Consider the following 14,127-nt stretch of genomic DNA (forward strand, 5'->3'; position numbering starts at 1 on the left):
GGTTCTGCTCGAATGCTGGTCTGCTGCTGCTGGTCTGCATTATGATTACTTGTTACATTGCAGTCCATGCTCAACAAACTCAAGTTGTTAGGCAGGCAAATTGATCGATGCCTCTCATCAAAAAGCTTAAAAATAGTAGTTTAGGGTTATGTTAATGGATAGCCTTTTTTCTAATGTTTTGCGCTTGGTAGTTGGTATATAGTAATTGTTTGAATGATGAAGCCACTATTAGCAGCCACCTCCACTATCATTTGTCATCTTGTCCCTGTTATTGTGACCAACACTGCAGATTGAACTGCCTTTATGAGGACTGCACTTGTGGCATGACTGGACCCTGTTCACTGAAAAGACCACCACTTTAAAACCAACTTGTTTCTTTACAATCCAATACATAAAATTCATATCATCCGTGAGGATTCTCAGTGCTATATACTGTTGTTTCTCTAATTCATATCTCAAGTGAAACTTCTATAACCAGAGTTGGTGGGTTCATAATGATAAAACGGTTAATGGTTAAAAGTCATGATTGAGTGTTTGATTTGCTTCTGATGGATTACTATTGCTGATATCATTTTCTGCCATAGATATGTTATGCGGCGAGAAGAGCTGCAAACAGTTGTTTCAACTAGTATTTAAAATGATTAATAGATGTTATTGCGTGGCTAAAACTAAGGAAAAGGAGGAACATAGACTGATAGGATTGTTATTTATTGCGGCATAAGTGTAACTCTCATCTTAATATAGCAAATCTACAGAGTTAGCAATGGATTGGTTTGTCGGCTCAGCTCTCAGGTAAGCAGTGTTGCAGGGAACGTCTTCCAGCTCTCTCAATGCTAGAGAATACGGGCTGCCAGTTCTTAAGTCCGTCACCATTCGACGAAGATCGGAGGCTTCTTCCTTGAGTCTTGCATTCTCTTGAACAACTTGGTCATGGCAGTCTGATACATGTTTCAACTTGTCTATGAGAGACTGGTTCTCATTTCGAAGCCTGACTACCTGTGACAAAAGTTCATCCAGGTGCTTCTGTTTCCGCATCCTCGACCTACGAGCGGATTCTCGATTCGATATCATCCTTCGTTGTTTCCGCTCGTCGATGATCCTGCTCAGCTGGTGTTCCTCCGCTTCATCTGAAGTTGAAGTACACAAGGACTGTGCAATGAATTCATGAGCGGGCAGTGGGATGTGGGAATTGGATTGGATGTTTAAGAATCTATCGAAATGAAAACCTGGGATTGTGTTTTGCATCATTCCAAGGTTGTCTGGAATCAGGATCGGGTTTTCTGGTGCAAGGTAGTGAAGTCCAGTACTGAGCTCACTAGGAACCATGGTTTAAAGTTTTGAAGTCGATGTCTGAGGCTGAAGGGTTGTAAAATTGTAATGTTTTGCAGTGATTGTTGAGCCTCTGAAGGTTTTATAGGAAGAAAAAGGCTTCAAAGGTGGGCCACTGTCCGCAACAAGTGTAACAGTTTCAGAGCTTATAACATCAGAAATCAAACATTTTTAATAATGTGGAGTGTCACTAAACGTGTCTATCAAAAGGCTTTACATCAGATACATGATCTAGTGACACGTATGGATGTATGTATGTATGCATACATGCATGAGATTAAATGTGTGAGCATGCCACAGAAATTTCAGAATCGTGTACTTTAATCTGTTGTCCGATATAAAAAAAAATTTTGAGGAATAAAGTTGAAGTCAATTTCATAAGAAAATTTTCATTAGTTGAAAACTCCTGCAGGGAAAACTGGATTTGTGCCTGATGACGCAAAGTAGTGCACTTTAAAAGATTAACCACTAACTAAATTATAGTTCCCGTGACTAATTTTATTAACAATTAGATGACTCATCCAGCACTTCAATTCAGTCATTTTCATAGTTTGATATCTCAATTAGGATGAGTAGTTGTTAGGAAAAGTTATCTCCCAGTCTTAATAGTTTATTTGCGTTGCCATGAATTGCTTTATATCTGATAAGTTATGGAACAAAAAACCTTGAAGACATCGACTGAAGAACACTGCAATGTACGCGTGTGATAGTTCAGTGCTTCATAAATGGTTAATGAGTTTTGTTATTCTTTCATCACATATCATTGATCGGCACGTTTGCCACCGATCTAAGTGCCAAAAGTATACCTTTTCCAAGTAATGTTATTAATTTATATGTCAAGGAAGAACTGGCAGCATCTTTAATCATCAGTTCACAGTCAGCTGCGTTGTTGATGATTAAATTAAGTACATTGCTGCTAATCTTTTATATCCTTTGAGGCCCACCTTCCAACATGATAAGGGAGAGATTTATCAATGACTTATTATATTAATCAACTATGTCGAGTACCACTTATCGGCTTAATTTTGCTTAATGATCGTGATGGAGAACCCATTTACGTATTTATCCTTACAACTTTCATGTCTCCGTACGAATGCCTATCATATTTGGATGAATCCTTAAGGTTTGGAGATTTCCATTCCATTTATAGGAGTTGAAATGGCAAATTGGCTGTACATCCATGATTTCGCCTTCTTCCTGTCCGGGAACATTGAAGGTTTTAAATTTACTTAAAATTATTTTGCCATTTTTTTCGATATTCATAATAATTTATTGAATAATATTTGCAATCATGACCAAAGTTATCCAATGGATATTTAAATCTATTCATATTTGAAAATCTAGTTCTCCCCAAAGTGCTGCTACAGTTAAACCAGCAATTCCAATAATTTAAAATGGTCTTACAAAGGTAGCTATGCCATTCAATATGGATAGAATTCTAATATATTGCGGTTTAGACGGCTTTTCGATTGCTTCGATATTGTTATAATAATAAAATTATATAAGGTATTGGTGTTTTAAGAAAATAGAGAATTGTTGTAGGATGTTTGTCTTATAAGTAGTTGAGTTCTTTTATATCCTTATTTCATGTGCTCATGTACTTGAGGGAGGTGTTTATATACAAGGTTGGCTTGGCGTGGATTTTGACCATCGACCACTTCTTTCTATAGGTACAGGTCGTAGTAGTTACAGGTAGTAGAGTGATGTCTAAGTTTGAAGGTGATGGATTGATAGGAATTGTGAAGTGTTATTCTTTATTTAAGATTAAGCTCTTGGTGAGATTGAGTTTCGTCGAATCTTCAAGTAGGTTGTACAATGACTTAGGTTGATTCGTTTCTCTAGCAAGTTTTGGAAGTTCTAGCTAGGCTTGAAGAAACGTCAAAGCGTCATAATTCCAATCATTGTTCCTTATGTTAATTGATTTTAGACCTACTTCATATCTTTGATTGAGGTATGAAATAGTAGCATTTCTTTGTCATCGTTGCTTTTCTCCGAGAGGCATTTCAGTTTCACACTTAAATATTTATAAATAGGATTTCTTTGTAAATTCAAAAACTTTTATTTGCTTCTACTTTTTCACATGTGATCTTTTTTCTCATCTCTTATTTTTTGAAATGGTTGTCGATTTTTTGAAATTTCGAGTAGAATACTTCAGTAGCAATTGAGGAATGATCATGTTCCACTACCGAGATAGAAATGACAACCATGTTGAAACTACGATGTCTCAACCTTGTGACATTGGCTTCGCAATTCTGCTAAATTCCCTTGCATATGCATCCCTTCACCTACACAAAATAATCCCACAATAAACTTGTATTAAGATGAGCAAAACACTCATTAACCCAAAACACTAAAAATAACATTAAAACAACTAATTTTACTTCTAAATAATGAAAAGGTTAAAGTGCACTATTTTGCATAACCGACTTGGATTGATTGATAGGATCGGTTGAATTGAAAATTGGTTGGGTACTAGTCCAGAATAAGGAGTTGGATCTATTAACTTTTAAACTTTTATAATGGTTGGATATTTTACTTAGGTGCATATTTCTTTACGCGTCTTACTTAGGTATAACTATAGTATTTTGATTATTGATATAAATTCTAGACAAATTATTAATGGTTAATCTGCTTAGTTATGTTCTAAGTTATGTATGATGGATTAAGAGATTTGTGCTGGAGGGAAGATAGTTGAGGTAAGTTTTTGAAGTGACTTTCTATGTGCTAAAGGAATTTCAGTCATCACTGTGTTAGACCACTTTCTTGCCATATTTGAAAGTTGACAAATTTTTAAACAAAATCTTTAGACTATGATCGATGTTGATATTGTGGATATATCAAACCCATTACTGATGATCAATTCATTTAGGGAAACGCATCGTGAAAATTGGTCCGTATCAGATCAAGCAATTGGATCCCTTTGTAGAGATTGGATTGGTAGCACTGAAGTCATATATCCAAAACAATCCATTTTACTTTGGTCTTTATTACTATATTGCATTTAGCTATTTTAGCTACTATTTAATAGGGATTGGATTGTAATTGATATCTAGTATGTTAGCAAGTCTCAAGTATATTTGGGAGACTTGTATAGGTCTTTTACTAAGTATTGAGAGCATTTATTAGTTTATTGAGGAATGTTTTTATGAGTGCATTTGAGACACTAAACTAATTTGTAGTTTGGTTTTACAACCTAAGAGTAAGGTTGTTATATCAAAGTGTGATAGAACTAAGGTCACTTATTGTATTGCGATCAAAGATAATGAATTCATCTCGTGGAGTTAAGTTCCATAGACGTAAGAAAATTGAATTGTATAAATAATTTCTTATCCCCTGTTTTTATTGTGTTTTGCACAGTTTTTTAACATACTAATAACAGATTAACAACCGATTTAGATCAACCAAATAAATGTCATATAGGTGCCACTACTTTCAATCATGGTACGAGTCTCTTGGAAGTCTTTGACCAAACAACCTAAGAAATCCCCCCAGGCCTTCTTTAAAAATAAGTAGTAGTTACAATGCAATATTACGGTTTCATTGTTTATATTATTATGATAAATAAAAATCAAGCTTGCAATTAATCTCGTAGAATTGTCACCTTCACGTGTACTGAATGTGCACATAAACAACCCAGCCTTTTTTTCCTCTTCTTCCCACATTTTGCAGTGATTGCTTTCAAATAGGATAAACTCATCACCATCTTTCCTCTTCTCTACTAAACCCTAAAATTCTTGACAAAAGGGTTGTTGTCAATGACATATAGGCTGTTTGTTTTTGTAATAATAAAGGTGGATGTTACATTTAGAATATTACTGTAACTCGCATGCTTAATATCTAGCTTTCAAATAGCTTTATTAAGGTCTTAATCAACTAACAATGTGGGAACTAAAGTTAATGTAGGTACTTTGAAGACATGTATTAGTTTAATCAGTGATTTCAAATATTATATAAATCCATATTGATTGCATATTCATTATTATCTTTTTGGTTATGGCTCTCAAAGTCTATATTACTTGACTTTTCATTTTTTTTAAATTACACGTATCTGAGACATATTCAAACATAAATATAAGAATATAATTATTTAAATATATAAAAAAATTTTGTGGAAATTAATCAACGTTATATTTACTTTGAATCTGAATAATTGCACAATGATCCATTGTTAGATTTTTGTTGAAAAGAATATGATATAGGAAAATCATAAAGTCACATTGTTGGTGAAGTTGGAACCGGTAGACGTGTGAGGGTGACCAATCTCTATCCATAGGAGTATGGATGAATAATGAAGCTCCACATGTCCTTGTCTTTAATGGAGAGACCTAAGTTCTTCTTGCTAATAGATAGGCCTCAGCTTGCTTGGTGATCTCATTGTCGTATAATTCCTTTAACCAAATCAGATTTAAGAAGCTGATACATGCACATCTTCTTAATTCGAATTCCTATAGGAATGATAAAGGGGATTCTCCAAGTAGCCCGAGCCACACAACTCACTAATGCAAATACATAAGCAATACACTTATAATATCTGTACTAGGGGATAAGTATAAGATACAAATATGAGAAAGATCATCTCTCTGGGGTTGTGTATTAGATACAAATTATATATATATATTTAAAAGTACAGCTCACAAGCAAGGACTTTGTGGAGATATGCGATGTTTTACTAATGACCACTACTTTGAAGCTAAACAAAAAAGTGGCGAAAGCACGTCAAGATCAAAATTTCGGTGTCTCCATTAGTAAGTAAACTGCATCATGGGACTAGCTCATAGGGTTAACTAAACCATGGTTTATTTACACTCGAATTAGAGTTATTGAAAATTTTCAATATTAAATAAAAGTAAATTAGACTTATTATGAGCTAATTTAATAAAATAGTAAAATACTTAAAACAATTATTAAGTTGTTGGCTAAGTTACCTTACACATGCGAGAAAGATACAGGAAACAGTTATCTATAGAGGGAACAAGAAGTGCTCATTTACGGAGTATGCCAAAGCCACTTACAAAGAGACAAAGCCAGGTAATAATGAGTGCATCTTCGAGGGAAGGTTGGGACACTTTATGGTCACAAAACTAACTATAAATACGATTAAGGCAAGCGTACCTATCGAACAATAGTATAATTATAGTGAGTAAGGAATATCGTATCCACAAGGACTAAAAATACTAGTAATTACTGTTTTTTTATTATTTAGCCGACGCATTTGAGTGATTGTTTTTAATCTAAAATTTTTAAACTAATCTAACTAAGAACGCAACAGAGAATGAAATAGGAAAATAATCGAAGATAACTAATGAGATAGACAATACCCAGGAAAAAATCCACCTAGACTTCACCTATTATTATGAATCTAAATTAAATGATATATTCACCTGTGTCTCGATCCTTAGAAATCCCTAAATTATATTAATATCTCTTTCGAGAGTAAGAACAATTGACTCTAGGTTGATTAACTGAAATCTCTTTCTAATTAAAACCCCTATCGTTGCATTAACTCGATATATGGATTCCCCTATTAGATTTGACTCTAATTCGGTAGATTTATGTCGTCCTATTTCTAGGATTGCATGCAACTCCACTCAATTATGCTAGATCTACTCTTAAATAGGGACTTTTGCTCCACTGAAATAAGCACATCAAACATGAATTAATATCCCAAAAATATTAAAACACAAAATAAACATACATAATTGAGAACAAGAATCAAGTATTTATTGCATAAAAACAGAAATTAAATAATAAAATTCATCATAGGTTTCATCCTCCCTAGGTATCTAGGGAATTTAGTTCATAATCCTGTCTAGAAACATCTTAAGGTTAGGATAACCACAAGACATAAAGAAACTTAATAAAACTCCAAAAGAGATTAAATGGAGATCTTCGATCTTGAGGGAGATCCGCTTCCAAGTTGATTCCGATGGCGTTCTTCAAGTGTTTCTTCAATCTTCTCTGATTGCCCGATGAAGTCTTCTTCTAATTGATATTTATAGACTTTAGAATGCTTAGAAAGCCTAAAAATTGAGTTTTTCCGCGTATTTTGGAAGCAGGGTGCGAAATCGACACGGGCTGACACATAGGCGTGTGGCCAGCCCGTGTGGAAATGCCCAGGCCATGTGGACCCCGAAAACAGCTCTATTTGTCTGATTTTGGCTCGTTTTTTGCTCCTTTCACTCCCAAATGCTCTCATAAGTATAGGAACATGAATTTAAAGGATTAGGAGCATCAAATTCACTAATTTGCATAATTAATCATCCAAAAATGCATTAAGAATGAGATTAAAATATGTTAATTTTGCAGTTTATCAAATATCCCCACACTTAAGCGTTTGCTTGTCCTCAAGCAAAATCCTCAACTCCCATTAAAATTAATGTTTCTCAACTTGAAATTCCCATTAATAATGTCTCAAAATAATTCACAAATAGTCATGCATTGACAATTCAACCAAAAGAGAGCTAAAGTCTCAAATAGTCCAAGCTGACATTTTTAAATACGAAAACGTAGGTGTATCTCCTTATTTAAGTAGTTACCTTTAATTCAAGATTTACAAGAATCGACATCCTCACTAAAGATTCACTCAAATCACTCAAAGTGTTTAAGGTTCACGAATAAGCACTCAATAGTCAAACAAGAAAAGCCATTACCATAGGCTTGCATGAAAATCAAACCTCCACCACTATAAAATGAGATGATACACAAATCAAAAGGTCTTTAAGAGGTTGTAGTGGGGCTTAGGTTAAGGGTGTGGAGAAAGGCCAAAAAATATGGTTAAAATCAAGATTGAATTGATAAATTACCAAACTAGAAAAATCACAAATGCTGAATTAAAAACAAGTGCATAAATCAAGAACTATTCAAGAATAAGAAAACAAACTTCTTTTCAAAATATGAATTTAACTGTTCAAGCTTAATCATAGAACTAAAATAATAATCAATATATGTATTTTTTATTTTTTTAACAATAAGAAATAATTCAGCAAATTAAACAAAAGAGCATAGTTAGACAACTAACCAAATCAAATCTCGACAAAAAGGGAGTCAATAAAACGGGAAAAATTCTCAAAGAATAAAAAAAGAGTTATCAGTTAACATTGATGGGTAAATTAAGAAACGGTGTGTTAGGCTCAACAGGGTTCACTAAGGGTTAATTAAAAAGGTAGGGTTTTATGGGATAAGTGGGTTAAAACCTAAGTGTCTTTATCATATCAGTATATCAAATCAAAAGTGTGGTCTCGACATGTATAATCGAAGCAAGTTCTAGAATAACAAATCAAATTGATGCACTCATAAACAATAATAAAATGAGCAAAATGAATGTATGCTCTAAAGGCTTAAAATCTCACAACAATTTATGGTTTTTGATGTTAAACTTGCAAATCTCAAACTTCAAGGTAATACTTCAATTTAGAGAAACAACCTAAAAATTTTAATTTCTGAAAAATAGCTTAACATGCTTGATTCCCTCATGTCTTCAAATTTAAATAAACCAATACACAATTATCGGCAAATTAATCTAAAACACATCAACAAAAATTCTGAATCAACAAAAATTTATTCTAATGGAAGTATGAGAAAATTACTTAAATACAATACATAATTCAAGGATTTTCTAATAATTATATAAATAATCTCCCCACACTTAATATGTACATTGCCCTCAATGTACAAACAAATATTATCACAGTATAAGCAGAATATCATAAGAGAGGGAGAAAACTGAAACTACCCTAAATATTGGACGAAATTGCCAGAATGGTGAAAAGCGAAATTGTAGACAAATCTAGATGTAGTGCATGAGTCCGAGCAAACTAATAAGAAAATAAACACAATAGTAATGAAGATTAAGGGGTTATAACTTGAGTAGAAACAACCATAAAAATATGGTTCAAAAGATAATAATTAAAAGAAGTACAAGAAAATAAAAAGAAAACAAAACAACTAACAATAGAAAAAATATAAAATAAATAAAATAAAAAGAAAACAAATAAAATCAATGATCCTCATCGTCAGAGGCATCAGTAGGGTGAGTCGCAGGTGCCGAAGAAGAGATATGGAAGTGCTGACAGATCTGCTGCAATGTCGCGTCAATACTATCAAACCTCTGAAAGCAGTGCTGCTCGAAGTGAGTGAACCGCTCGGAGAGGTCCTCGAATGTAGTAGTAGAAGAAACAGGACGGTGACTCGAAGGTAGAGGAGGAGGTGGGCCCTCATGATGGAAAGGGACATCATCAGTGAAGTCTTCAGGTGCATTCTAAGAGTTAGAATGAAATAATCAGTATTGAGGAGGATCCACTCCACGATGTCGCTCGATCGTCCTTATATGGGTCATGTTCGATATCCCTTGTAGAGACATCTGGTCGGCGAGTGTAAGCGCAATGGACTGCTCCGATGTGTCGAGGAGACTAAAATGTCGAGCTAGTTGAGTCACATAAGGGCCTAAACAAATAAGACCCTTCCTGTTGTGGTCTGTCTGATGGCGGAAGGCAAGGGCGATGAAACAGGCTAAATAAAAAATATGCCCAATAGCCATACTCCATAAAAAAATGCATCGGTAGTACTGACGACTCCGGTGCTCTCTCTCCTACCGGTCAAAATATGAGTTAAAAGGGCATGAATATACCGTTAAGTCGGAGGGAGAGAAGTCGCCTTCGAGTGACTCGCGTCATAAGATGTTATACTCACCGTAAGATCTACCCAACAACTAGATGACGAGTAGTGGATGTGCCGATGTAGGCGGAGGAAGTTCTCGACACTCATAAACTCCTCAGTGTATAGTCCCAAAGTAGCGCCAAACTCAGGGACACACATATGGCGCACCAGCCATCGAGTCGAAAAGTGATGGTGCCCGGCTCGTCATGAATCATCATCACATGTTGGAGAGTAAATGTAGAACAGAACTCTAAAGTCAACTCTATGTATGTGGCATCGATGATAGAGAAGAATCGATCCCACGGGGTTGTGGTAATAAAGGTGCGCACATGATCAGCTAATTGGACTTGCACCAAAGCGGCCCAGTCAATACATCGGCCTAAGCCAAATGGTCGTAGTCGAAATAGCTAATATAAATCCTCCTGGGAACCCTGAGAAAAGCGGAGGAATGGATGGCGTGTCTCGGTGGAAATGCCCGAAGAGGAGGTCGCGCTCGGGGTCTTCCGCTTTTTCGAAGCGGGGACGACGACCTTAGATTTGCTGCATGTGTTTGTCATAGTGGCCCTGCAAGATAAAGGACCAAATAATAATTTCAATATTCAAAGCAAGAGTATGAATCAACACAATAATTAATTTAACTAAGCTTAAAACGAAACGCAAATTCAACTTAAAATTAAAAAATCATGAGATCGTACACTAAGCACAAAAAAGCCTATAATTGACTCCAACAGTCACAGACAAGTAGCAGTAAGAAGAAGATAATAATACTAAAAAATACAATAATAATAGTAGAAAACAAAACCCTAACGTAATAATAAAGAAATAAAAATGAATTATCAAATCCTAGTGTAATTTCAAAAATAACAAAATGACGTATAATAATAACCAAAAATAGAATTAAGTGATAATCAGAATAATAATGACTAAAAAATATAAAACTAAATAAAATGATAGTGAAATGAAAGTAATAAACCTAAGACTAAAAATAAGAAACTGAATAACACTAAAGCCAATAGGGAAAAACAAGAAAAATAAAATAAAATAGTAAAAATGTCCAGAACTCAATTAAGAATTAACATAAAATCAAAATTAAAGAAACCAAATAAAAAGAATAAATAAATAATCAGTAAAAATAATACTTAAAAAAATAAAAATAAATAAGGAAAAAAATAATAATAAAAGAACAAGGGGAAAAAAGGAGGATCGAATGAGGTAGGGGCAATAGTCGGAGTAAAGGGTGTGCACGGTGGTTGGGGTGTAAGACTGGTGCGTGACGAGGCTGAGTGAAAGCCGAGGGAGAGGAGAGGGAGGGTGATGTGGTGGTTGGTCGTGGGGGTGGTTCGACGGGAGAAAGAGAAAGGGAAAGGGAAGGACGAAGGGGTGTGTGCGGCTCGAAGCAAGGAAGAGAGGGGAAATGGGAGAGGTTGTGTGATGAGGGTTTCAACGAGGGAAGAGAAAGAAGAGAGGGATACGGGGGTGGTGAGTGGTGGCTGGAAATAGGGTGGTTGTAGGGAGCGGCGGCTAGGGTTTGGAAAGTGAAATTTGAAAAAGATGAAGTAAAAACATTAAAAAGGGATTAGGGATTTAAAATGGGTGACACGGTCATGTGAGGCCCATGTTAGGCCACACGGTCCTGTCACACCCTCGTGTGCGATAAAAATTACCAACCCAATTTGCACACAACCTCGGACACGCCTGTATGTCCAGGCATTGTGTGTGAGCTCCTTCGCTTCTCCCATGTCCGTGTAAGTGCCCACACTCCAATGTGGCTCTACCGTGTCTTACACACAGTCGTATGCCTTGCCCGTGTAACTCTCTGACTTGATTTAGAATTTTTTTTAAAATTTGCTTCAAGTTTCACACGGCCTAGGACACGCCCATGTGTCCAGGCCGTGTGGACTATTTTAGGCCATTTCTCTAGCAAATTTTTGAGAAATGAAGTCCCAATATTCACACGGCCAAAGACACACCATATTGTCAGGCCATATAACTCACTGTCGAACCCTTTATCCGTGTGGGTCAAAAACACTTTTTTTTAAAAAATAATTAATTTTAAAAACAACATGAAATAAAATTAACAAAATTAGCAGTGTTAACACTCGGGTTGCCTCCCGAGAAGCGCTTATTTAAAGTCTAAGCTCAACTTACCTCGTATTTCCACAATCATGGTGGTTCACGGAGTTGAAACTCCTCTTCTTCGTTATCAATTCTATTATCAAAATAAGGTTTAAGTTGAGTACTATTTACCTTAAATGTGTCACATTTAGAATGAGCTACCTCGATTGTATCTATAGGAAGACATTCAGCACCGTAAAGGGATTTGATCTGTTTGTATCAAGCTCTGAAGTGGTAATACATGGATCTATTTTATCTAGTAGTACCTTGTCCCCAATCTTAAATTGGTTTGTTCCATCCACATGCTCATCATGGCGTCGCTTTGGCTTTACATTGTGTATTCTCGGTTTCTCCTTGACATGTGTTCTCCATTCATCTAGTTCATCAATCTGTGACATTCGTTTTTCATGAGTCATTTTGTTTCTATCACATGGACTGAAACGTGGCTCCATTACATTTTTTTGAGGGATTTCTTGCAAAGAAGGTTGAGCCACAAGGTTACTCATATTAACAGAACTTGTATAATCATCTTGATCACTAGATGTCTTAACAGAATCACGAGCTTAGAGAGTAATCGTTTCATCACCTACACGAAGTATTAATTCACCTGTACCAACATCAACAATAGTTCTAGTAGTTGCTAAAAAGGGCCGACCTAGAATCAAAGGTACATCACTATCCTCATCCATGTCTAAAACAACAAAATCAACTGGGAATATGAATTTATCAATTTTTACAAGTACGTCTTCAATACTACCCCTACGAAATCTAATGGTTCTATCTACTAATTGAATACTCATCCTAGTTTGTTTGGGTTTCCCAAGACCTAATTGCTTAAACATTTTATAAGGGATGACATTAATACTAGCCCCTAAATTAGCCAAAGCATTGCTAACATTCAAACTACCAATTAAACAAGGAATAGTAAAACTCCCTAGATCTTTCAATTTGTTGAGTAATTTATTTTGTAGTATGGCTGAGCAAATTGCATTTAACTCCACAGTCGACGAATCATATAACATCATTTTGTTCGCTAAAAGCTCCTTTAAAAATTTAACGGAATTGGGCATCTGCGAAAGAGCTTTAATAAACGGTAAGTTAATATGTAATTTTTTCAGAAGTTTAAGAAATTTACCAAATTGTTCATTCGTGTGGTCTCTCTTCGTCGGGTTAGGATATGATACTCGAGGTTTATATTCTTTACCAACCAGTTTTTGCTCATTCTGGCTTACCTCAACCTTACCGTTACTTACCACACTTTCTTGCCTCGGTTCTAATTCAAATTCAACTAATCCTTCTTCATCTCAAATAGTAATTGCATGAAACTACTCTCTTGGGTTAGTTTCAGTATTGCTAGGCAAGCTACTTTGTGGTCTTTCTAAAATTAGCTTAGCAAGCTGACCTATTTGGTTCTCGAGCCCTTGAATCGATGCTTGTTGATTTTTAAGCGCTGTTTCAGTATTTTGAAAACGGGTTTCTCACACCAAGATAAACTTTGTTAACATCTCCTCAAGGTTCGGCTTCTTCTCTTACTGGTAAGGTTGTACTCTTTGATTTCCTTGACCACCCCAAGAGAAATTGGGATGGTTCCTCCAACCCGCATTATAGTTATTACTATAAGGGTTATTTTGAGGCCTAGAATTATTATCCATATAATTTATTTGTTCGTTCTCTGTGCTAGGACCGTAGGGTAGACATTCTGGATTGTTCATTCCTCCTCAATTCGTATCGCATTGCATCACCAAATGTACCTGCGTAGAAACATATAAACCATCCATTTTCTTATTTAAAAGTTTTACCTGATTTGATAACATGATGACCGCATCTAAGTTAAAAACACCGGCTGCTTTCATCGGCTTTGTCCTCATGACTTGTCACTAGTAATTATTTAGTGTCATCTCCTCTATAAACTCATAAGCCACTTCGAGTGTTTTATTGTTAAGCATTCCACCAGCTGCTGCATCGATCAACTACCTAGTTGAGGGGTTTAAACTGTTATAAAATGTCTAAACCTGTAGCCATAGAGGT

At 35.5% G+C, this 14,127-nt stretch overlaps 1 protein-coding gene across 1 annotated transcript; it reads right to left on the reverse strand.

Moving 5' to 3' along the window:
* Positions 1–637: 637 nt before the first annotated feature.
* Positions 638–1,366, reverse strand: LOC107947597 (basic leucine zipper 43). The gene has a single exon (XM_016882197.2). The coding sequence runs from the start codon at positions 1,324–1,326 to the stop codon at positions 736–738; it is 591 nt and encodes a 196-aa protein (XP_016737686.1). The 5' UTR covers positions 1,327–1,366; the 3' UTR covers positions 638–735.
* Positions 1,367–14,127: the final 12,761 nt, after the last annotated feature.

Source organism: Gossypium hirsutum, chromosome D12 (assembly GCF_007990345.1).
Source record: "Gossypium hirsutum isolate 1008001.06 chromosome D12, Gossypium_hirsutum_v2.1, whole genome shotgun sequence".
In the NCBI taxonomy this organism is placed as follows: Eukaryota; Viridiplantae; Streptophyta; class Magnoliopsida; order Malvales; family Malvaceae; genus Gossypium; species Gossypium hirsutum.